We start from the raw sequence: 25,140 nt of genomic DNA, 5'->3' as shown, positions 1-25,140 counted from the left end.
AAGATGCAAAATCTGCACAGTAACGAGTTGAATAAAATTCTGATTTATTTCTATATAATATGCCGCAAATCGGCAGGCGGTTTTTAATAATAATAATAGTATATGAACCGCGTTGGTATTCAGGAGCTTAGAATAAGGAAACTTGCCTGCTTTCCCACCAAACTTTGGATCTGATGTCTTTTCTGGGCTTATTTGGTTTTCGGCCACTAAAAAATAAGGCTGAGAAGGGAGTCCTTCTCAAGCGAGTCCTTATAAAGGCTCATTACGACATTAAGGCCAGGCCAAACCCTGCTACCATCCCAACATTTTCTACAGGCATCCATTTCGTTTAATAAGGAAGCCATGAGTACAGGATTTTCTTTCTAAACACCTCGTATGTTTCCTGACTCTGGGTTTGCTTTAACTGTGCTCAGCCTAATGATTTTTATGCGTACTGTATCGTGTAGCGCTTCATTCATTTTTTAAAATAAATGTCAGATTTACAATAAATAAATAAAAGCAATTCTGTATTCACAAGTATGCATAATAATATTACGGTTTTAAATTCTAGCCTACAAACAGTTGGCTTTGTTTCTTAATGTTCGCAATATAATAGTATGAATATTTTTCAGATAAAGGTACTGGTTGTATTTTTAAAAATAACATATATGTTTTAAAATATGTCATCTTTCAGTATTTTGAATATTTGCAAAACTAAAAACGATGACCGCTTTGTTATCGCATTCGATATTTTGTCATGTTTCCAAAGAAATGCATTTTTCGTAACATAACATTATTATATCTATCACAAAATTCGAAATAGAAATGTGCCACTTTATAAGTATTTGAATGTAATTTCTGGAATTTTCCATAATTCATTTCATTCATGTCTATGTCTGTATTTGTTTGACTTTATTTCTGAATTGTCTTTAATGTTGCTGGTATATTATTTTTGTAGGTTAATTTTGGAAGCAGAAATAAGACAAAAATAATCTCAATAGCATGACAAAAAGAGATCTGTGATCACACACACACACACACACACACACACACACACACACACACACACACACACACACACACACACACACACACACACACACACACAGACAAGCGCCTCTTAAAGATCTAGGAATTCACATGTTTACTCAGCAAAACAATTAGAACTTTTTTTTTTAGAAATTTTATTAATGGTGGTGCAGTTGTAAGGGGAACATTTCTCCCTGTAAATGCAATTAAATTAAAATTTATAGGCAAGTGGTTCAGCAGGTCTGCTTCACCTGAGTTGGTTTATGATAGGTAGTTTACTGCTGGACAAATGACAGATTAAACTCTGAGTGGGGGGTTTTGAAGTGTTTTGGCACATAAGTGGAATATTGAGTTGGCAATGAACACCACATCCCATCCCTCCCCACCCATTCTTTCCCAGTCTACCCATCGACTCTGTATTTTTCTGTATGAATGGAGTGTTTTAGAAATGGTGTATGGTATAAGCACATTGCTGGTGCCACCACGTAAATGGCAGGGCGATTAGTACATGACTGAAGATTCAGGTTAAACCCTTAACCCTTGATATTTTGAAATTATGAAACACAATTTGTCTTTTGATTTATGCATCGGGTTTAGAATTTGAATTTATGTTGTGTCTTGTGAATGGTTACATTTTCAGATTTATCTGGCGTATTTCTCTAGAACATTCTGAAGTGTGTCTGCAGTATGTGGTTCTGGTTAAATGTGTGAATATTCCCAAAATTTCAAGTCATCTTTGTTAAATAAAGATGCATTTCTCTCTCTCTCTCTCCCTCTCTCTCTCACACACACACATAAACATACACACACGCACACACACCTAAACACCATGTGCCCCGTAAGAGGACTCTCACAACATTAATTCCCAAATTCCCACGCTTTTAATGTGTGCATATGAGACTAAAGGGCCTACACCCCACCCCCTCCTCCCCACCTGAAAAAAAGACACTCATCCATACCCAGTCTAGACGGAAGACGTGTCTCGTGTTCAGTGAATAATTAAAAAGAAAAAGAAAAAAAGGAGTTTTGACATAAAATTTAATGATTTAAAAACAAATCACGATCAAACCAAATGTCTTTTGTACCAAAAGTATGTCTGGAGATGGAGGATCTTTAGTAACATAAATATCTAAAGCATAGTCATTGCTATATCTGTACACCTACTGACAATATGATTAAGCTATTTCAAATTGGCTAAATATTTCAAACATGAGTAGGTTTATAGAATTATAGGTTTGGGAAAATTAGGACTCCTAAGATGGTGTTAATTAATAATGAGTGAATAATTAGTGTGCTACAGGAGTTTAAGGCACGGAATTGGTTCTTGTGCCGGTCGTGTGTATGTGTGTCTGTGTGCGTTTATGTGTTTTGTTATGTTTAACTTTATGTTTTTACACATATACATGTATATGTGTAAAAACATAAAGTATATATGTATATATATGTGTGTGTGTGTGTGGTGTGTGTGTGTGTGGTGTATATATATATATATATACACAAATAAAAAAGGTAGATCATTGTGTGTTTGTGTGCACGTGTGTGTGTGTGTGTTTGTGTGGTAAATTTCTGATCTCTTAAGTCGAATTAAATCTTTCAAACCTATGACTACAGAAATTCAGTGGCAATTTTTCTTAAGAAAAATATTTTATATATATATATATATATATATGTGTGTGTGTGTGTGTGTGTGTGTGTGTGTGTGTGTGTGTGTGTGTGTGGTGTATACATATATATATATATATATATACACACACACACACAAACACAATATACACACACACACACACACACACACACATATAAAAAAGGTAGATCATTGTGTGTTTGTGTGCACGTGCGTGTGTGTGTGTGTGTGGCAAATTTCTGATCTCTTAAGTCGAATTACTTCATAAATCTTTCAAACCTATGACTACAGAAATTCAGTGGCAATCTTTCTTCTTAAGAAAAAAATTTTGTATAGCAGTATTAGTAACGATTAAGCAAGTTATGGGTTAATGTTTTTGTAATGGTGATTTTGCAAAAGATGATGCACATAAATCTTTTTTTTTGCTCTTTCACACACGTATACACTGTATTTACGCTTTAGCCATGCCACATTTTTTCTAAATTATTGACTTAAAATTTCTAACTAATGCATAATTGCAGAATGAAAACTGTTTATTAATTCACTCACTCACTCACTCACTCACTCACTCACTCACTCACTCATTTTCTACCGCTTTATCCGAACTACCTCGGGTCACGGGGAGCCTGTGCCTATCTCAGGCGTCATCGGGCATGGAGGCCTGTTTATTAACTATGTAGCTAATTTGTATTTCTAAATCTCCTGAGGTTTTAATCAACATTTAAAGCGTGATCAGCACTGAAACATATTTATAACGTTCTTTACAGTACAGTGTCTGTGTGTGTCTGTGTGTATGTGTGTGTGACATTACCTGCATTACCTGTACCTCATTTCAATTCGCAAACAGCTTTAAATAGAAAGGGAAATCATGTGAGTGTAGGCACACCCAATTTTGTGGATGTAAAAATACTGTGTGGTTTTAGAATCACTGGATTTAATGTAGAACCTTTTAATGAAAAAAAAAAAAATATATATATATATATATATATATATATATATATATATATATATATATATATATATATATATATATAAGATCATTATGACCATTTTATGATTGTTTTAGAGGCTGACATATGTAAAATAATTTTATAGTACTTTTCGGATTATTAAATTATTCTAGAAAAAATAATAATTTATAAGATAGTGCACATACTACAGCATCAGATGTTAGAGTATATTAGTAAAACCTAAAAAAGGTACTGTGCATTTTCTCTTGATTTACAATATTTTGCCGAAATTACTGAAGATTTTTTTTTTTTTTCGGCTAAATGAAAATAATGTTGAAATTAATTACATTGCTTTGATATATCGTTTGCTCTGAAATCACAATCAAAGGGACATTTGTGTGTTGTCCTAGTGACATCAGAGGATTAACAGTACAGTCTTAGCATTGTCACTCACACATGGCTGAACACAACCTGTTTGCTTAAAGTTTGCAATTTCCGTTATGGCGGTTGGTATTAAAAATCATGTAACCATGTAGATGATGGATAGTAGACCAGTGCTGTTTTTTGGAACAAAATTTTAACATTAAATTTGATTTACAATATAATTCCAGCAATGACATTTAGTAGAGGAAGGAAGATAGAGTGGAACTTTTCTGAAATTAACAAATGAAACTGAAGTTTAAAAATGCTGTGAGAATGGTGGAAAAAAAATGTACATGTTGCACTGAAACCTTTTTGGGTCTAGGTTAGGACTTTGGATTTGCTACTTGTGTGCGTTTGTATGTCTGTGTATTTATTACATATATATTGTGTTCATTTTTTTCTTAGATGATGGTGCTTTATTTTTATGGTCTGTAAGAATTTTGTTATCGGATAGTACGTTTCTGTTCTAGCTAGTGTGTGATCGGCGATCGTAAATGTCCAACAGATAGATCGATGTTTATAGATCATTGTTTTTCATTTTTAATTTTGATGATTTATCAATTGACATATGCAAAATGACATTCAAATACTTGCAGCACAGATTTAGCACTGAAATATTACAGCAGACAGTGTCCATTGCTCTCTGTCAGTGGAGCTCACACACCACAGCAAATCAAACCGTGCTTGGCCGAAACATTGTCACAGTGACCAGGTTCCTTGCTGCAGCTTTGGTAACTGAAATCAGGTACATGAAAACGTGAAAGTGACTCCAGCACCCAAAGGTCAAATGGGGATTAAGAGAAACGGGACTCTGGAGCAGTGCAGAGAGTAGCCTGTTCTGCATAAGAGCCCTATTGTCACAGAACACAGCTCTCTCACTCTCACAGCAAGGAGCAGGCAGGATTCAAGCCTTAGGAGTACAACGCCACCTACTGGCTGTTAATCGCTCCAACCTCACACCATCTCCACCAGGCTCCATAGGGTCATATGAGCGAAGTACTCAAACAGCAGACAATTATAACCTACATCTAGCACAAATCAATACACAATGGGTGCACTGTGATTGTATAGGATGTGTATGTTTCACATTGAGTAAGCCGTTAAAGGATATTACAGCTTACACTTATGGGCACGCCACATGCAAGATGTGTCATATCTTTCTACCTCTTTGTCTTTCTCTTTATCTTACACGCTCAGAGATTAAACCTGTCCTTATGAGGTGTGCCAGTCCTGCATCTAGGTCACAGGTCACATAATGGCCCAGTCACACCATGTAATGTTATAGTGACTTGATAAAACTAGGGGGAGAGCAGAATGTGTGGGATAAAACAAGGCTTCTCATTTATCTATTAAAAGTCCAGCACAAACAGCTCATGTTATGCCAAACATTGTTAGACACATGGACAGGGAGTGGAGCTCGGCTTCACATTTAACTCTACGCACTCCAACAGGTCTTTCAAGGACACAGAGGAGGCCTTATAATTACTCCCACCACAGTTTGATGTGGATGGATGATTTGGCTTGAGGGTTGTTGTTAATTCTCCTGCTTTATTGTAGAGGTGGTTGATTTTTTAGACGCCCTTCACCGAGGAGGTGTACATTTATAGAGCATGATTCAGAGCAGGTTACTCCTACTCTACACTGTCCAATAAAAAGCCTCGGAAAAAGAAAGAGTTTAAGGAGTAATGCAAATTGCATCATAATCATAATCATTTTAAAAATGGTTCAATGTCAATAAGAAAATAAAAGAGTGCATGTTATTTTCTGAACATATAAAAAGAACATAAAACAAATGTGTTTAAATAAATTTTGTGCTTATATAACGTCTTATGAAAGCCAGAGAAAAAGGCAGGAGCAAAATAAAGAGATTTCATAGGTTCATTTCCAAGGTGTTTGATTTTGATGGTTTTGAGTGCAAATGTTTATTCCTGATATGGCTTTTGTTTTGAAAAGATAATTCGTGCTGAATTTCTGTTCATCCTTTTGGAAATCTAATGTATTTCTTTAAAAATAGCCCCTTGATATTTTAGTGTTCTTTTGTTTTGAAAGGAACCTGAATTAGTGTTTTAGTTAGTGGTAGCATGTTTGTGCATCGTGTGTGATTGTGTGTGTGGTGAGTGTGTGTGAGTCAGTCCTGCGGTAACAGTGGGGTCTGTGGTAGTATGAGTAAGCTGTTTGCGTGTGCCTGAGGTAAACCACAATGTAGCCCACACTCTCACTCCCACACATGACTGCCTCCTTACTCTCACCGCAGACCTCCCGATTACTCAGATATGGACATTCACATATGCATGCCGTAGCCGTACCTGCGCACTCACAGTCCGCACATGTGGAAATGCACCAATGCACCAGAGCTCACTCAAGCCAGACAGAGGTGCGATCTGATCCTCCTCAGGCTCAGCAAGCACAACTGTAAACAAGGATTCCATTAATAATGAAGGGAGCTCGAGAAACATCACACCACACAGTGCAGCTAAAGACGCAGTGAGAGAAAGCAAGTGTCATTGCAGTGTTGATTGTGGTACATGTAAATAAATATGTTGACAATCCAATCCCTTTTTGTCTCTTTCTCTTTTCCACAGATGGCTGAATTATTTTTTAAAACAGACCCATGTCTCATGGAACTCCTCATGAAGCAGAGCTGGGTTTTAAGGTGGTATTATTAATGCATGCTTCTTGTCTTTATGTATGTTCTCAAGATATGGTGCTTTAAAACCTTTATGCATCATTCACTACTCTGCATTGAATTGCGAGAATGAATTGTTTGTGAGTCCTGGTAAAGGAATTAACAGTAATGCTGCAGAGACACTGAGACACTGTCCTTTGGGGTGAGGTAGTAGGTTGTATAGTTTTAGGGTTGAACCCTTGCTGTCAGATAACTATACAACTTACTGTCTTTCCTGAAGTGGCCGTAATGTCGTCAATCAAGAGCTGCATGGTCAGTGAAGGAAATCAACAAAGATGCTTTTAAGGATTTACTCAAGTCCCTGTGATAGTAGCTACAGAACAGTGTAAAAGTGGGAAATTAAACATTGATGGATGTTTGTAAATAGATGTGTAAAATGTAAATATGAAATGTTGGGTGTATTATGAGACAAGACAGGAATCTGTAAAATAAGGTAAAATGAATAAAAATATATATTTTTTAAAAACTTTTTATTTTTCCCTGACCTTCACCTGATCTGAAGAAGGAATACCTAAAAACATGACATGTGATAAAGAAATTTTTAAAAGAAAATCATGGACATACAAAAAAAAAGTTAAAAATAAAAAATAGTTTAAAAATAGTTTACATAACATAATGCAATGATGTAGTTTTGTTGATGTAAATATAATGTCTTCAATTTATCTTCTTTTTTCTTTTAGGCAAGACAAAATTTTCTATGAAAGTGTACTTTAAAAACATTGATACATTTTGGCCTCAATGAAATAATTGAATAATGAGAATCTGAGTTTAACCAGTCTTCAATTTAGTTGGATTTCTGTTGACATTTTGAGACAGACAAGAGCCAAACAGCTCTTCTTTGAGTTCCACAGATGTTTGTTCGTCTGTGAGCCCAAACAAGATGTATGTGCCCTGGAGAAACCTTTCAGTGATGTTCGTACAGGGTGAGGTAGTAGGTTGTGTGGTTTCAGGGTCGTTATTTTGCCCCATCAGGAGATAACTATACAACCTACTGCCTTCCCTGAAGGGCAGCAATACGTCACTGGATACCAGCGACAAGATGGCGCCAAGCTAGTAGAGTTTTTTGTTTTCTAGAAGGACTGTCAAAATTTACAGTGTGGCCTGAAGAGCAATAATAAAGATAAATATAGTATTACATGTGTTTCGTCTGTTGAATTTATTTAATACAAATTTCTTGTTTAAGTTTTGTATTACTGTAGTTATATTTAAAGAAATCGTTATTCTTACTATAACCTATGGGACCAGGACATCAGCAAAATAACCAAAACTGTTCCCCAGAAACATCCATTGTGTAGCCCTGGAGCAGCTGGTTCTGTAACTAAAGCCATTATCCAGTGTTAAGAGAGCAGTTACATGGCTGCAGGCTGGCCAGCCTTTGACTGGTACAGAATTTATAGACACTGGCAGGCACCTAGGGGGACACGCAGAGACTGGCACACACAAGAGAACAGACGGAGGGGCAGACAGGAAGTAATGGCGCTGACATGGGTCCATGGTAACCTTGTTGCCATGGCATTGCATGATGGGGATGTTAGGCTGATAGCAGTATTCTTCTCATTTACTGTTTACTAAAAATGTTTTAACTAAATTGTATATTTCATGCTTTTCTACATTTATGAAAATAGTTTGTGTGTCCTTGGAAATGTATCTTTAACAACTCATGCAATGTATAAAATAAATTCTTAGGAGCATTAGCTAGCTTATGTGAAGAAAATATATAGCATAAATCTTTACCAGTATTCTTTACATTTTGTATTGCTATTAAAACTCGTTTCAGTTTTCATGCAATAATTAATAGGAATAAACCTTCCTCCGTAATATCATTATAATCAAGGATAGGAATAAATTTACAACGAATCATAAAAATATTATGAATGCAGATCATTTAGAAAGTGATATTTTATTTTTCAGATTACAGAAAACAATTGAAGAATAAAAAGCAAAATGGGATTTAAGGTTTTAACAAACTTATTGGTTCAAATTTGTAGTGTTTAATACATTAAATTCATTTAAAGTCAAATAAATATAAATGTAGAAATGCTTAGTTTGAGTAATTAACCTAAGCGACCTCAGATTAAGTCATTAAAAGAACTTAACTTGTTTTCTTAAACAAAATTGAATTCATTAATCCTGACATCTAATGAATAAAGGTTTGAGTTTTGTTTACATGATTATGAATTTATCAGTAGATGGCAGCACTGATCAGGTTTTTCCCTAACAACTTTAACAGGTGGCTGTTTTATCCTATTAGTCACACTAAGAAGATAGTCAAAGCAGCTGTCTTTGGAGTACCTCACTCTTATCGTTTATAATTTTAATTCAGTTTAACTTTTTAAAACGTCTTTCACACGTTATGCCTTCCTGATTGTGTAAACACTAAAATGCCAGAGAGCCTCCTAAAGTAATCATGTATTCACAAGATACGTTGCCGTCGCATAGCAACGACTCCACTGTCCTTCGCTTATTGGCTGAACTGATGGGTTTGACAGGAAGTGGAGCAGAGACGAAGAGGCTGGAAATAGGAGCTCTAAGGGGCAGTTTGGAGGAACCGCTATATGGCGACTTCGGATTGGGCGAAATGAACTTCACTGAGGTAGTGGGACATTTTGGTCAGCAATGAGCTTGTGTGTCATTGTAATCGGTTATATGGGTCTTTTTTATCGGTACAGTTCGATCCTAAAGTCAAGAGAGAGCTAGTACTTATAGTTTTCTATGGGGGGAGGAGGCGGGGCTAAACAGGGGTGTCCTCTTAATGTAAATATAACATGCTTACATTTATAGAATAAGTATTTAAAGGCACGTTTGGATGTAATTTAGCTTCCTAAAGTCTGGCATTGACATCTATCATTGTAGATAGACAGATAGATAGATAGATAGATAGATAGATAGATAGATAGATAGATAGATAGATAGATAGATAGATAGTTGAATGGTAGGCAGGAAGACAGACAGACAGATACACAGACAAGACAGATAGATAGATAGATAGATAGATAGATAGATAGATAGATAGATAGATAGATAGATAGATAGTGTAGAAATCGGTTGCAGAAGTTGAATGCATAATAAAAAACAGGACATAGTACAAAAAATCTCTGGCAGTCACTAATTAAACGTGATGGTAGTAATCATTAAGTAATGGACAGTAGTGTTATGTAGACTGTTCTTTTAAAAGGCTTTTAAAAGACAGATATAGGATTATATAATATTCATGTAATAAGTACAATGATATTATATAATGATTAAGACTACCATCTTTATTATTATCAGGAGTAGTTAGTAGTATCGTATATATGTTTTATATCTGTATTATAAGTTATGTAATGTATATATTGTGCAATTTTATTTGCAGCATTGAAAACTCTTTTATCTCCATACTCTGATTATAGACACTTTGAGTCTTCAGATAATATTGGAGCCCGGTACTTTTCTATCTCCTAACTTTATATGCACTCATAGGCTGCAATATGAATTTTAGATTTTCTGACAATTTAATGCACTGAACCCCATTTTTAGTCATCTATACAAGTTTTGTTCCTTAGGCTAATCTTTGGTAGCTGGTCTACTGAGGGCCATGGGAATCAAACCCCCCAGCTCGCCTGTTTCCAATTAACCTTTTTTTGTATTTTCACTTGTACTGTTTTTGAATCACTGCAGTTGATTGTATGATATTTATTCTTTTGTGTATCATACCTTAGTTTATTCTTGCACAAGGGATGATCCACTGACCCTAAATGTATGTCCAGGTTAAAGTGGGACTAAAACGTGACACCGCCCATGCTGCACTTCTGTAGGTGCATATGTAATTGTCTGCCCTTTCTTATTTCTCATTTTCTTGATGAGCCTGTTATTTTCTGAAAGTTCTGAAAAAGTCAGGATAAGTGTTTAAGATCAAGCCTCTATTGTTGTTGACAGAACACACCTAAATGTATAATGCTTCTTACATGTTGAGATTAAATCCATTCTATCAGATGTGAGTGCTTTTTGCTTGCCCTCTTGGATTGGTGAGGTGCCAGGAAATCTGCTCCGCAGTGAGAGGCAGGAGAGTAGTGTGTGGGGTTTGGACTTTGGCCCCCACTGGGGCCAGTGCGTATTTATTGGCTGGTGCTGCTTGAACAAACTCATGTGGAGTGATCTGGTAAGCATTGATTTCCTTCTGCTGTCTCCTGGTGGTGAAGGGTACCTGAGGGTCTTATAGATATGAGTTTATAAAGTAGGGCTCTTCAGTGAAAAGGGAGATCTCTCCTTTTTAGGATTATACAGTATCTGCATGTAAACATGCATTGCTTTTCTTTCTGTAATTAAATATTCTTGCCTTTTAGACTGATTTGTGAGTGGGTTCCACTTGTCTGTCTGATGTTGCATCCAGCTGTGAGACATTGATCATAAGACAAGTTTGACTGGAAAATGTCTTTTTTTGTTCCCTGCAGTAAGCAGCACTGTGTTTAGGTGTAATCATGTATCCATCGATGTGTTTTTTAGTCTGTTTTTGTAGACATTAACTTTATTAATCTATTTGTACAAGTTTTTTTTGGTTGTATAAATCTGTTTTGCACGTTTGTTTGTTATGCTTCTGAGATAATATTCAGCTGGTATTCCAGCATGTGTTCTGTATCAGTAAGAAGTGTCATCTCAAAGAAGGAATGTGTGTGTTTTTGTTGTTGTTGTTGTTTTTGTTGTTGTTGTTGTTGTTACTGCAAAGACATTGAATTTCTTCCTGTTACTCTGGTCCCAAAAATATTTCTCAGCTATTGTTTAGGCAGAGAAACATGGCCAGTTAGAGGACAATAAGAAGAGAGGGGTTTAATGGAGCTTTATTACTTTCCCAGTCTTCTAAGTGATAACCCTCCACAGCCTACTTCCTTTTCAGCACGTAGCCTGTGTTGGCTGAACATTGGGAATAACACGTGTGTGTGTGTGTGTGTTGTGGTTCAGTTCTCCTTCCTCTTGCTTAAGCATGAAACAGGAGACCTAAGCAGCTGACTTACACACACTTCTGATACTCTGATTGCTGGCTATGATAAGATTACAGTATGCGTTGCAGTTGCAGTAATGTAATTAATTGGTGTGCAGAGCCAAAGATTAGGTGCTAGAGGGTGTGGATATGTGTTTAGGTGATGGAGAATGTCCATATGTATAAATTTCAGGTTATTTAAAGTATGCAGTTGAGTAATGAAGTTGTGGTTGTGCTGGCTGCTGAGGGTACAGTATGTGTCTCCATTGTTGATGATCTCTCTGTACTTGGCTACAGTCATGTTTCATAAGGCAGGTATCACGTGTGCTCTGCTTTGGACATGGTTTATATTCATCTGGCATGTTGGACCCCAGTCCTGTCTGTCTGTGCCCCAACCAGGTAACATTGTGTTGTAGAATTTCTTTCTTTCTTTCTTTCTTTCTTTCTTTCTTTCTTTCTTTCTTTCTTTCTTTCTTTCTTTCTTTCTTTCTTTCTTTCTTTCTTTCTGCTACAAAACTGCTACACAAGTACTTGTTGTTCTAGGAAGAGTCAAGAGAGCAATTTGCACCTTTATAAATCTTTCCTACATTTGCCACTTCCAGGACTATACTGTCTTGACTGTGTAGTCCCTCCACTCACAACCGTAAGTAAAAGCCAGTTCTATCACTGCCCTACACTGCTTCCTTACCGGCAAAGGAAGTGCACTTTCATTTAAATTAAGGCAGAGTTGACTTGCACACTTCCAGTAGAATGGATTGTGCAAATTGGATTCGCCATTTTCTGTAAACTAGTAATACATCCCATATCCTGGCCTAGGAAGAAGGAGGAAACAAGGCTGGCTAAGAGGGCCAGCATGAAGCTAACAGATGCCACAAACCTGTGTAATATTTCGTTAGAAAAAGTGCTTGCCATGTAAATATATTCTTACCAAGGTGGATTAGATGAAGCTCCAACCATACTCACAAGCTGCATAGCAGATGTGTGTAAAAAGCAGGCTGAATAAAAGGGAATAAGGGTTGTATGATTGCAGAGTTCCTCTGCAACTGCAGGGGTTAAACAGAACAAAGCAAATTCATTTATTCTTTCTTTCTTTCTTTCTTTCTTTCTTTCTTTCTTTTTAAGAAATAAGCAACAGCATATTTGCAAAGATTTTGAGTATTATTTTAGAAAAAAACCATGCATCAACTACACCATTACTACTGACCTACATTCTCAAAACTGAAGTCTGCCTGTGCCTCCCCAGTGAGAATGCTTGTGGCAACACTTGTCTGTGCATGTTTGACACAGCCAGGCTCAGGGAATATGTGTTAATGTTTCTGTGGATGTTTAAGAATCAGTCAGAACAGAATTCAGTGAACGGTCATTTTAGCTCTCCAGTTAAATTGCTGCAGCACGGAAGATGTTAGCAACTGGGTAAGATTTCTAGCTTCACATGTTACGTACAGAGCAAAGAGGAAATCCTTGCAATTAGTTTTTTCAGACTGGAAACACAGGAGCAGTGGTGAGGGTTTCAGTCAGATGATGCAGCGGACAAATTATTTTTCTATTTGATGTTGAATATTTATTGCAAGATTTATCAGGATACCTTTTTCATTAAGCTGTGACACAGTTACCCCGAGCACTGGTCATGTGATATTTGCTCTTCTTTTATTGGCAGTAGGATAGACATGTCAAATCAATGACAGCTAAATAAACTCCAACATAATGTTCATTTTGATGTGTTAGATGCATTGTGATAATCAATAGTACCATCAGTAAGGGTATCAATTCACATATAAGTAATGTCACAGATTCTCTAAAATGGAAATTTTCTGTTTAAACTTGGGATAATAAACATATTTTATTATATCATTATCACTTTCCTATGTTTAGTGTATTATACTAATTCATGGAGGACTTAACCTTTGATCAGTGTGTGAGATAAGATATTGTCACTCCTTTGTTGTTACCGTTAGGACAGTGAGCTGCTTGACACACTGAACATCTCATAGCAAACATGCCAAAGGCTCACTGCCATCCATCTCACCCATGGATAAGTTTTACTGTGATGGATTTTTGTTTGTCCGGTTCTTGAACCTTTGTGGTATCTGTGCCATTTGGCAGAACAAATCAAAATGTGATCTTTATACTGTTTAGTGGACTCTTTTATTTATTAACCTTGTAATCTGAATTTGTTATTCTTCTTCTTTCTCCAGTTTGATGAGTGATTCAGTGCTTGCAGTACCGTGGCCCAGAACCATGGTAGATGTGCCCAATCCATTTAACCCTTTGCCTTCAGTGGGGGAAATAGGATTGGACAGCCCTCTGTGTGGAGATCTGATCAAGGAAATGGAGGAGCTTGAGGACATCTCTCGATCCTTCAGCGATGACCCGTTCAACATGATATACCTTCCTGACATCCAGGAATCCAGCACAAGTTCCAACAGCTCTGCTACTCTCGGTACTTATAAACATACAACTGCATGTTAAGTTTTATTATGTTGTAGATGTAGAAGTGTTTATCAAAGTTTAATAAAGGTATATGTATGTTTATACTCTTTTTAATTTCTTTTTAAATTAAGATTTAGCTTACCTTCTTTACTCTCGTAACTTGATATCCCTTATACTGTTTTTTTCTTTGTGGTTACTGAATAATACATATGATGACTGAATGACTGTGTGATATTCTGAATGACTGTGTGATATTCTGAAGCTAAGGAGTTAAAGCAATGCTGAAAAGACTGGTGCCTTCATATACATTTATGAAACACACATTCCAAATGCTAGTCTTATTATGCGCTACAGCGGGTTTTCAGTCAAAATGTAACAGACAACATCTTGTACTTTTCTTGAAATATGTTGAAATGTATATCGCATATATATCTTAAAATAAGCATTTAAACTCAGAATTCTCCTAGTTCTTACAGTACTACAAAATGCTTTAAGAAAATGTGCATGTGTGTATTTTTAGATGTTTTGAGCCCGGCCTCTAGTCCGTCTTCAGCAACCTGTGGAGCAGTCACAGGACAAGATGAGATCAACCCCAGCACCTTAAACCTTGAGTGCCGTGTATGTGCTGATCGCGCCTCAGGCTTCCACTATGGTGTGCATGCCTGCGAGGGGTGTAAGGTTAGCAGATGTACATACACACAAATGTTTCATGCAGTTTTCTTCCTGGGGACCAGCCAAATGTTCACACAAGGCCTTGGTGCACAACAATGTATTAAAAATATGACAACTCTTAATGTTAGGTATGTAAATTGATTTTATGATAAAAGTATTACAGAGGTTGCAGTAAAGATATTTTGTTATTTTATCCTTTTTAGTGCAACCCTCGACTGACCAAAGCAAAAGCATACTATGTACATTTTAGGTCATAGTGACTTGGTCATGGAATAACTTTGTTCTGTAAACACTTGATTAAACTCGGATAACAACGAATCAGCAAAACCTCGCCTGGTAAGATTTAATAGAAGCATCAGTCAATTCCTGATTGCAGATTGCAGTGCTTTATGCACATGGAAGTAGTCTAATGCGTATATTTCCAGACTGCATTCAGCATGTCTTCAACATTTAAATTGTTATACATCTCATGGTACATACAAAAAAAATGTACAGCATGCATTACAGAGCAATTTATTTGGCACCAGGGTTTACAAATCTCATAAATCGCAGCACATTGCCTGTGTAGTGCTATAGGCATACAGATAGCAAACTTTACATTAACCTTAACATGTTCCAACTTCATCTCATCAATCCATCCCTCCATATCTGCTGGACTAGTTTTGATGGGAAAAAAATCTCAGTAACATGCCACTTGCCAGAGGACTTGATTAAATATTTGTTGTTTTGATATTTACAGTGATAACACATTTAATGGGAGCCAACATCTTAACTTATATAATAGTGACAGATAAAGATATTTTCAGAAGTATTTAGATGAGTCTGTTTTTGTATTTTTCATTTTGGCTTAAGCATGAATAGCACATTGCAAATAGGTACAACTGAGGAGTACAAAAGGCATACAGGGTACTCCAGACAGTGTGTTCTAGGACGAGTACATGTTATATGTTCATTATTAATCCTGGCATACAGCTTACCTTGGCTCCTGGTATGATTGCTGTGTATCAGATGAGCTGTTTATAGCCCAGTGTCCACTGTATTGTAGAGCGAATGTTTGTTCCCATGGCCATGCACGTGTTTTTGACTCATGCTTGTGATGCAAAGACATCTGTTTTTAACCGTGACGTGGTATCTAAGCAGCTGACATGAATTATTTTAAAATGTAGATCTCATGACTTGATGCAAATATCTGTCTGGTGTGAGCCTCACTGGACCTTTCACACACGTACGCTGACAAACTAAAAAAATAGCTCAGACTACTATTATGCAATGACATAAAGGCTAAAGTATAATTTGTTGTACATGGATGTTTCTAATTCCTACAAGTCTGACGTTTCCCTTTCTGACCTTGCTTCAAACTTTCCCAACTATGTGACCTCAGACACAGTTGGCAAGAGCATTAACTTAGTAGTTATAAGTGGCTATTAATAGTAGTTATTACCTATAACATCATCCCATTATGTGATCATTAGTTGTATTACATACATACATATAATTCAATGCAGCCATTTTAGGAGGCAACCAGTCATGTTTGTAATTAGATTTTATTGTCATATCCAATTTTCATTGGATAAAAACCTAAATAGCAAGGAAAGGAAAGATAATACACACAGGTAAACACACAGGAACGGTAATTGTATAATGAATTGTACAATAAGAATTCTGGTGATAACAGTAAGTAGTTTATATTGACAGCATGATGATGTCTTCAGCTTCATCTCTGTTTCGAACTATCATGACTGGACTTTGAAATTAAACAGTTTGTGGGTGGATACCTCTGGTTTTCCTTTACTACTAAGGGAGATTGTTAATAAAGATTATTGCAAATGGCACAATATGCCTTATCAAAAGGGCAATCTACCTGGTAATATAATCCATATTTACTACACATGCTGTGTTATGATCAAAATTTACTACTAGGATATTGAAATAGATCCCATAAATTAAAAAAGTAAAGCCGTCTTTAACATTCACTAAATGGGCCTTCCTGGATGAATTCTCTGCAGGGCTTCTTCAGGAGAACCATACGACTGAAGCTGGAGTATGACAAGTGTGAGCGCAACTGTAGGATCCAGAAGAAGAACCGGAACAAGTGCCAGTACTGCCGTTTTCACAAGTGCCTCGCTGTGGGCATGTCCCACAACGGTGAGTGTCCTATGTACATCATGGCTCTAGCTTTCAAGCACAGAGCCATAACACGTTTATTATAGGTTTATGGTTCACAATCAGGTATGCCCTCTGATTACTTTATTGGTCATTATATATGGTAGAGCTTTCATAAAATCACTTTGTAGGTAACTACAACATAATCACTCACACTGAATCTCTTCCAATAATATACATTATTTTAAAGGTTATTGGTAAAATCAAAACAAATAACAAAAGCAATAAAAATGTGTATAATATTATATATATATTTTCTTTATAATTTATTAGTTTTTTATTAAAATATTTATTTAATATTTATTAAAACTTTTACTGGCTTTTTTCCAGAGTTGCATGTTGTATACTAAAGATCTCTCATGCTGTGGCTCTCAATTTTAGGCCAGTGACAAAGACAGGTTTTTCTTTTTTTTCGTTTTTTTCTCAATCACCTATAACCTGGATGACATGGAGATACAATGTCCACTTTTGCCAAAGGTCTTTGATTTCATCAACTTGTCAAGGACAAAAAATTTCACTACAAATACTCCCGCATATATCGGCCTTGACCAGCATATAGAGATTACGTACAGGACATGTGCAGACTGTGGAGCAGTTTGTGACCTTCCTATTCAGGGCTTCAGAATGAGTTCTGACTTATATTATACCTACTTAGGCCATCTGCCAACTTGTACCCTACCAGGGAATGGTGGCATGTTGACAATTCTCTAATGTGTTTTCTGTGTGCCTGTGTGGCTGGCTGCCAATGTGTATGCTGTCTAAATGTGTTTGCATGAGTGTGCGTGCATGTATTTACCTTTGTTTATGTGAGATAGTGTGTTTTTAATGAAATCATACCTATAGTGTTTGTCCTCATTACAGCCATTCGTTTTGGGAGGATGCCACAGTCTGAGAAGCTGAAGCTCAGAGCAGAACTGCAGATCCCTGAGAAAGAGGAGAGGAAGATGCAGTTGGATGACTGGAAGACTCTGGCCAGCCAAATCCATGAGGCCTATCTTAAACAATTCCACCTGAATAAGGCTAAAGCACGAGGTTTTCTCACTGGCAAGACCGACATGCCAGTGAGCATTACATTTCATTCATTTGCACATTATTGTTATATTTCTTCATACATTTACACCAATTTGTAGTCTGTAACACTCTTTTAATAGTACATTTTAATATATACTAATATATTTATCATTACATATGCATACACTCCTCTCTTGGGAACTGGTTATTTCAGCCTATTGTTGTCTTTAATCTGAACAGCAACATAACAGTCAGTTAGTCGAGAATAGTCTCTTTTTTCAGGGGAAAAAATTCCTCACTTGTTAACTACATATATGGTTAGAGACCTAATGGTTCCTCATGGCCTAATGGTTAGCCTCCAACCCTAAGGTTGTGTGTTCGAGTCTCGGGCCGGCCATGACTGAGGTGCCCGGACGCGGCAGCAAAAATGGCTGCCAGCTGCTCAGGGTGTGTGTTCACAGTGTGTGTGTTCACTGCTGTGTGTGTGTGCACTTTGGATGGGTTATGCAGAGAACAATCTCTGAGTATCGGTCACCGTACTTAGCCGTATGTCACATCACTTTATATAGTTGAAGAGGTTAATAAACTATACGCTTTTTTTTCAAGAAGTTGAAAATGTAATTTATGTTAATACTCTATAACTTGCAAGTGGATGAGTAAGTTACATTAATATATTATAACAACACCACCTGCAGTTCTGGGTTTATGGACTTTAAAATTCCATGAGAATGCAATGCTAACTGCGAAGTATTGTTAGTTTCACGAGGTTAGTTAGGTTGTGATCTTCTGACGTGTTGTGATCTGACCCAATGTGTTCTGACTATTGCTCTTTTTTGGGTTTTCCATGTTTTTTAGATTACAGTTACATAAAAAAAAGTCACATATTTAATGTATATAGAACCTTAAGCCAAAGTATCCTTCCTTGCAGCCTTTTTCCTTGGCCCATCTTTTAAGATAGAGAAAAAAATACTAAGCCTGCATGCATAATATGAAGTTATATATTCATGAAAGTAATTAATTCGGTTCCGGTTTGATCCTGGAAGCTGTAGATGTGATGTGACCATGCTAATACTTCATCACGACTGCCTGATGAATTAAATAATAGAAATTAAAACATTTTCTATTTTGATTTATGATGGCAAACTTTCCACAATAATGTGCCTCCTAGCTGCTTATACAAGTATTCAATTTAAAAATATTACCTTGTAACTATAAGAATTATTAAGCAGCTAAAATAGTACAAAGGACATATTTAGTTATAAGGATTAGAATGATGTGTGCATCCTGAGCTTGTACAGTTGCTATTTACTGCACCATTGATTACATTAATGCTAGTAGTGATTATCGTTTCATGTTTTCCCCCCTGCAATGCTTTTACCAGCCTTTTGTCATTCATGACCTGGAAACACTACAGCAGGCACAGCCTGTTCTGGTCACCCAAATGCTGAGTGAGGGAAGAGAGGACTTTGCAGTTGTCCAGGGGCAGGAGACTGAGGACCGCATCTTCCACTGCTGTCAGTACATATCGGTTGAAACAGTCACGCAGCTTACTGAGTTTGCAAAAGCTGTGCCTGGCTTCCCTAGCCTCGACCTCAATGACCAGGTGACACTGTTAAAGTATGGAGTGCATGAAGCTTTCTTTGCCCTGCTGGCATCATGCATGAACAAGGATGGGATGCTGGTGGCACGGGGCAGCGGCTTCATTACCCGTGAGTTTCTTAAGAGTCTCCGCAAGCCTTTCAGTGATATGATAGAATCCAAGTTCCAGTTTGCCATGCGATTCAATGCTCTGGAGCTGGATGACAGTGACCTGGCACTGTTTGTGGCTGCCATTATCTGCTGTGGCGGTAAGTCTTAGAATGAGTGCTTTATATTTGATGAAATGAAAATTCTGTTTATAGTGTAAAGACAGTGTCATGTTTTAGTTAACAAATTACTTTCAAATTGTATATGGATTGAATTTGATCTGTTGTGTGTACAAAAGATTTGGCCAGAGCATCCCAGCTATATTAAAAAAAATTAAATTTAAAGTGGAGCGAAGAAAACATAAATCTCTTCAAATCTTGTGTTATCACTCAACATGAGTTCTAAGCTGCTGACTATGCTAACTGATGCCTACAAAGCAGTGAACGGCTATAAAAATATCATAGTGCTTCCAGCTCACAGTAAACACCCTCTGAAATATAATTTAGAAATTGTATGTAAGAGGAGCTGTGGAAGTGAGGGCAAGATCAAGATGAAAATTGTCAGAAAAAACTCAGAAAATAACCCTCAAATGACACTACGAACCTACAGGAGTGGCAGTGCACCATTCGGCTCTGCAAAGTTGCTTACAGAAACACGATCTGCATGGAAGTGTCCTCAGAAGGAAACATTTCCTGCAACTTCATGACAAAAGTTTGGTGACAAGACAGATGCTTTTAATAAAGTGGTGCTTTGGACTGATTGTAAAACTGAATTATTTAGTTGCAATCACCAAATATGTTAGGAGTAAAGAAGGAACAGCATTTTATGGGAGTACCTTGGCAACTGGATGGATGTGTTGTGCTTTAGGGTTATGTCGCAGACAGAGGCACATCAAGCACTGCACGGGTAGATGGACCAATTAATCTAGTAAATATCAGCAACTTCTAGAAACAAATGTGACAGTCAATAAACTGAAACTAAAACAAAACTGGCTTCTATAACAGGATAATGAAACAAAGCATAGCACAAAATCCACTGTGAACTACATCAAAAAAGGCAAAGTGAAGCTATTGGAATTTCCCTCACGGGCCCCTGACTTGAAGAGTCTTAAAAATATGTGGATAGATCTTAGAACGTGGTGTGGCCAAAATCTGAAAAGAAATGTGGGTGAATACAAATTGGGAAAAATTAATAAAGTATATACGATACAAAAAAGAATATACAATAAATATACAGTAGCACAGGTAACTTCAAAAAAACTTTAAGAAAATGCCAAATTGATATACAGTGGTGTGAAAAAGTGTTTGCCCCCTTCCTGATGTTTTTATTTTTTTGCTTGTTTGTCACAATGTCTCAGATCAAACTAATTTAAATATTAGTCAAAGATAACAAGTAAACACAACATGCAGTTTTTAAATGAAGGTTTTCATTATTAAGGGAAAACAAAATCCAAACCTACGTAGCCCTGTGTGAAAAAGTGCTTGCCCCTAAACCTAATAACTGGTTGGGCCACTCTTAGCAGCAAGAACTGCAATCAAGCATTTGCGATAGCTTGCAATGAGTCTGTTACAGCACTGTGGAGGAATTTGTCCACTCATCTTTGCTGAATTGTTGTAATTCAGCCACTTTGGAGGGTTTCCGAGCATGAACCACATTTTTAAGGTCATGCTATTGCATCTCAATAGGATTCAGGTCAGGACTTTGACTTGGCCACTCCAAAGTCTTCATTTTGTTTTTCTTCAGCCTTTCAGAGGTGTACTTGCTGGTGTGTTTTGGATCATTGTCCTTCAGCAGAACCCAAGTTCACTTCAGCTTGAGGTCACGAACAGATGGCCACACATTGTCCAACAGGATTTTTTGGAAGACAGCAGAATTCATGGTTCCATTCATCACAGCAAGTCTTCCAGGTCCTGAAGCAGTGAAACAGCCCCAGACCATCACACTACCACTACCATATTTTTCTGTTGGTATGATGTTCTTTTTCTGAAATGCATTGTTAGTTTTACACCAGATGTAATGGGACACCCACCTTCCAAAAAGTTAAACATTTGTCTCGTCAGTCCACAGAGTATTTCCCCAAAAGTCTTGGGGATCATCAAGATGCTTTCTGGCAAATCTGAGACAAGCCTTAATATTATTTTTGCTCAGCAACGGTTTTTGTCTTGGAACTCTGCTATGCAGGCCAGTTTTGCCGAGTCTCTTTCTTATGGTAAAGTCATGAACACTGATCTTAACTGAGGCAAGTGAGGCCTGCAGTTTTTTGGATGTTGTTGTGGGGTCTTTTGTGGCATCTTGAATGAGTCGTCACTGCGCTCTTGGGGTAATTTTGGTCAGTCGGCCACTCCTGGGAAGGTTCACCACTGTTCTATGTTTTATCCATTTGTGGATAATGGCTCTCACTGTGGTTCGCTGGAGTCCCAAAGCTTTAGAAATGGCTTTATAACCTTTTCCAGACTGATAGATCTCAATTACTTTCTTTCTCATTTGTTCCCGAATTCCTTTGGATCTCGGCATGCTGTGTAGCTTTTGTGGATCGTTTGGTCTACTTTACTTTGTCAGTCAGATCATATTTAAGTGATTTCTTGATCGGCGAACTGGTGTGGCAGTACTCAGGCCTGGGTGTGGCTACAGAAATTGAACTCAAGTGTGATAAACCACAGTTAAGTTATGTTTCAACAGGGGGACAAACACTTTTTCACACAAGGCCATGTGGGGTTGGATTTTGTTTTCCCTTATAAAAAACTTCATTTAAAAACTGCATGTTGTGTTTACTTGTGTTATCTTTGACTAATATTTAAATTTGTTTGATGATCTGAAACATTAATGTGTCACAAACATGCCAAAAAAAAAAATCAGAAAGGGGCCAACACTTTTTTCACACCACTGTAAATCGTTCACTTCATAATTTAACAAAACATGTAATTTATGCATTTACAATAATGTGCAATTATATGCTTAACACACAGTATGCAGTTTCTTGCTTATTCAAATCTTTTCAATCTTTTTTTATGAACTGTAGTCTCTACTCCATATAATGTAGATTTCTTGTGTCTCATTTACTGGCTATAATGTTGCTTATCTTGCCATGTACAACCAGTCGTTCCTTGCAATTGTAAAACAGGAAGCACCATTACATTTAATAAGACAACCTTATGGGAATTGGATCACTTGCACACTTAGAGTGGTAGCTAAAATTGAACCCCACACAACTGTTTTTAAGTGGGCTAGAAATGTGTCCAGTGGGGGGAAAAAAGATCAAATAAACATTTGGTAGAAAAGAACAGAAAGATGCACCAGTGTTAATTTTATATATGTTATTTGCTGGCACACATTGTGTCAGAAAGTTTTATTTTGCTTAAAGAAACTGATTACTGTTCATTGTATGAGAACTTAATGAGCTGCAAGTATAAGCTGTATGTAAGGGCTTTCCTTCTCTACTGTTTTCATCTCCAGTACTGAGTGGGTGTTTGAATAAGGTTACATAATAATAGCTGGCTCAGAGTGTCTTTGGTGATTTTATTTTCCTTCTTCAGCAAAAATATCTACAGCTTCCATGAGTGTTTACTCCAGCTGCAGCCGCAGGGTTCTATATGTCCTACAGCCTGCTATATGCTCACTGTTTCTTTCACAGAAAATGTCCCTGTTTAACAGGACATGCAATGCACTCCATATGTGGTCATTAATTTACTTAAAGAAAAAGTGGTCAGTTTTCCTTTTACACTATTTATATATTTCTCTCTGTCTTTTGTTACCCCATGACATACTACCACCCCCAATCCCAACACCAACCCGCCCCCAACTATTGCAGACCGACCAGGACTAGGAAACGTGTCACATGTCGAAGGCATTCAAGAAAGTATCATTCATGCTCTACGGCTCCACCTGCAGACGAACCACCCAGACGACACCTTGCTCTTCCCCAAGCTTCTGCAGAAACTAGCTGATCTTCGGCAGCTGGTAACAGAGCATGCACAGTTGGTGCAGGACATTAATGAAACACAGGACACTTCTCTCCATCCACTACTGCAGGAAATTTATAAGGATTTGTACTAAACTTTGAACTACAGGGTGGAACTACATGCTCTCCATCTTCAAGACTGCAAAATGAGGATTAACAGATTAACTTGCTAGTGGATTAACAGATTAACCTGCTCTGATATAACTGTATGGTTGTACACTAATATACAGCCCCAGTGGCCAAACCTGTAAGCAGGTAGTTTTATGCAGTGCCTTTTACTTAAAAGTTATGATTTCACCACAGGGAATGATAAAGCTGTGTGAAAGTTTGCACATCTTTTAGAAATTTCACTAATGGTCAAACTTTTAATTGTTAAGTTTCACAGATCTTAAATAAGGCTTCTAACTAAAATGTCCAAATTATGTTATTATTATATTAACAGTAAAAAATAAATAAAATAAAAAAGAACAATTAAAAAAAACAAATAAATAAAAACTGTATCTCGCTTCATTAACTGGTATGCCTAATTTTTGACATTAAAATTGCTTCCAACCTCCTTTTTGGATCCTCCCAGTTTTAAAAGTGTCTCCACCTAGCACAATATGTACTCTGTTTTTTTGACATGTATAGCACGCACTTTTTCTTCAGAACACATTTGGAGATTATCGTGCAAAAAGTGTTATTGTAAATTTTGGCTAATGTTTCTGATTCTTTCTGACCACATTTCATGTTTACGTTCTATATTTGGAGATGAATTGTAAAATGGGTACATTTTACTTTCTTCCATACATTTTTTGCAACACTTCTCTTTACTGTATGAATATTTCTACAAACTATTAGGACTTGTTTGAGTGAACAGTCATTTAATGTTTTCTGAATGCAGTGTGTGCCAAATAGAAAATATATTCATAAGTCTGTTCTGAATATGAAGAATGATTTTCATGCTAGAATTCACAGAACTCATGTAGGACCAATACCTCATTTAAAATGTCATAAAGAAACTTGTATAGTAGTTTTGTATTACAACTTTATATTATACTGTATAGCACTCCAGTTTTTATTATTAATGGATGTTATTTATTTTTGAAAGTAGGAAACCTGTGTTATTAGAAAAAGAGTATTACTGTATGGTTGAATTGACTCTGCCAGCCTTTTGTTTGGTAATAGTACCATATGCTAAAATCTAAATGATTTACAATTCTGCTCAGTAATTACACAATTATATGAATGTTTTTATTCAATGTATCAGAAAATCTATTGTATAGATACTCAGGGATGCTCAGAGTTGGATTTTCACTAGAATAGATTACTCATCAGGTACGCAACACTATAAGCACTTATTTTGAGGAAATAGTTCCATAAATCTGATCTTTAGGGGGGGGGGGGGATCATTGTGTTTGTATGTGAAATAACATTAATGAAAATGATTAATGTGCTCTAATGGAGTAGTGCTATATATTATATGTATATTAAAACCTAGTATAATTTAATATTTGGAATGACTATAATCTACATAAATATAAACATGTATATGTATGATACTTTAAATAAAGGTAATTATTTTTTTTAAATGGT

General features: G+C 36.7%; 1 protein-coding gene across 5 annotated transcripts in view; it reads left to right on the top strand.

Annotated features, from left to right (window-relative positions):
- The window catches only part of pparaa (peroxisome proliferator-activated receptor alpha a), a 29,097-nt gene extending 5,022 nt beyond the window's left edge, over window positions 1-24,075 (top strand). Inside the window, exons 1-7 of one of the 5 annotated variants that reach the window (XM_027151205.2) lie at window positions 6,636-6,658; window positions 13,841-14,085; window positions 14,596-14,753; window positions 16,754-16,892; window positions 17,772-17,971; window positions 19,303-19,768; window positions 23,416-24,075. In XM_027151205.2, the coding sequence (XP_027007006.2) occupies window positions 6,636-6,658; window positions 13,841-14,085; window positions 14,596-14,753; window positions 16,754-16,892; window positions 17,772-17,971; window positions 19,303-19,768; window positions 23,416-23,660 (1,476 nt within the window). In that variant the 3' untranslated portion in view covers window positions 23,661-24,075. Of the gene's footprint in view, window positions 1-6,635; window positions 6,659-9,046; window positions 9,285-10,699; window positions 10,830-11,328; window positions 12,045-13,840; window positions 14,086-14,595; window positions 14,754-16,753; window positions 16,893-17,771; window positions 17,972-19,302; window positions 19,769-23,415 lie in introns of those variants that run through there. The other 4 variants (XM_027151210.2, XM_027151212.2, XM_027151209.2 and 1 more) reach the window with 4 other exon arrangements.
- Window positions 24,076-25,140: the final 1,065 nt, after the last annotated feature.

This window comes from Tachysurus fulvidraco, chromosome 19 (genome assembly GCF_022655615.1).
Source record: "Tachysurus fulvidraco isolate hzauxx_2018 chromosome 19, HZAU_PFXX_2.0, whole genome shotgun sequence".
Taxonomy (NCBI): domain Eukaryota; kingdom Metazoa; phylum Chordata; class Actinopteri; order Siluriformes; family Bagridae; genus Tachysurus; species Tachysurus fulvidraco.
This window is presented reverse-complemented; position numbering and strand designations above follow the sequence as displayed.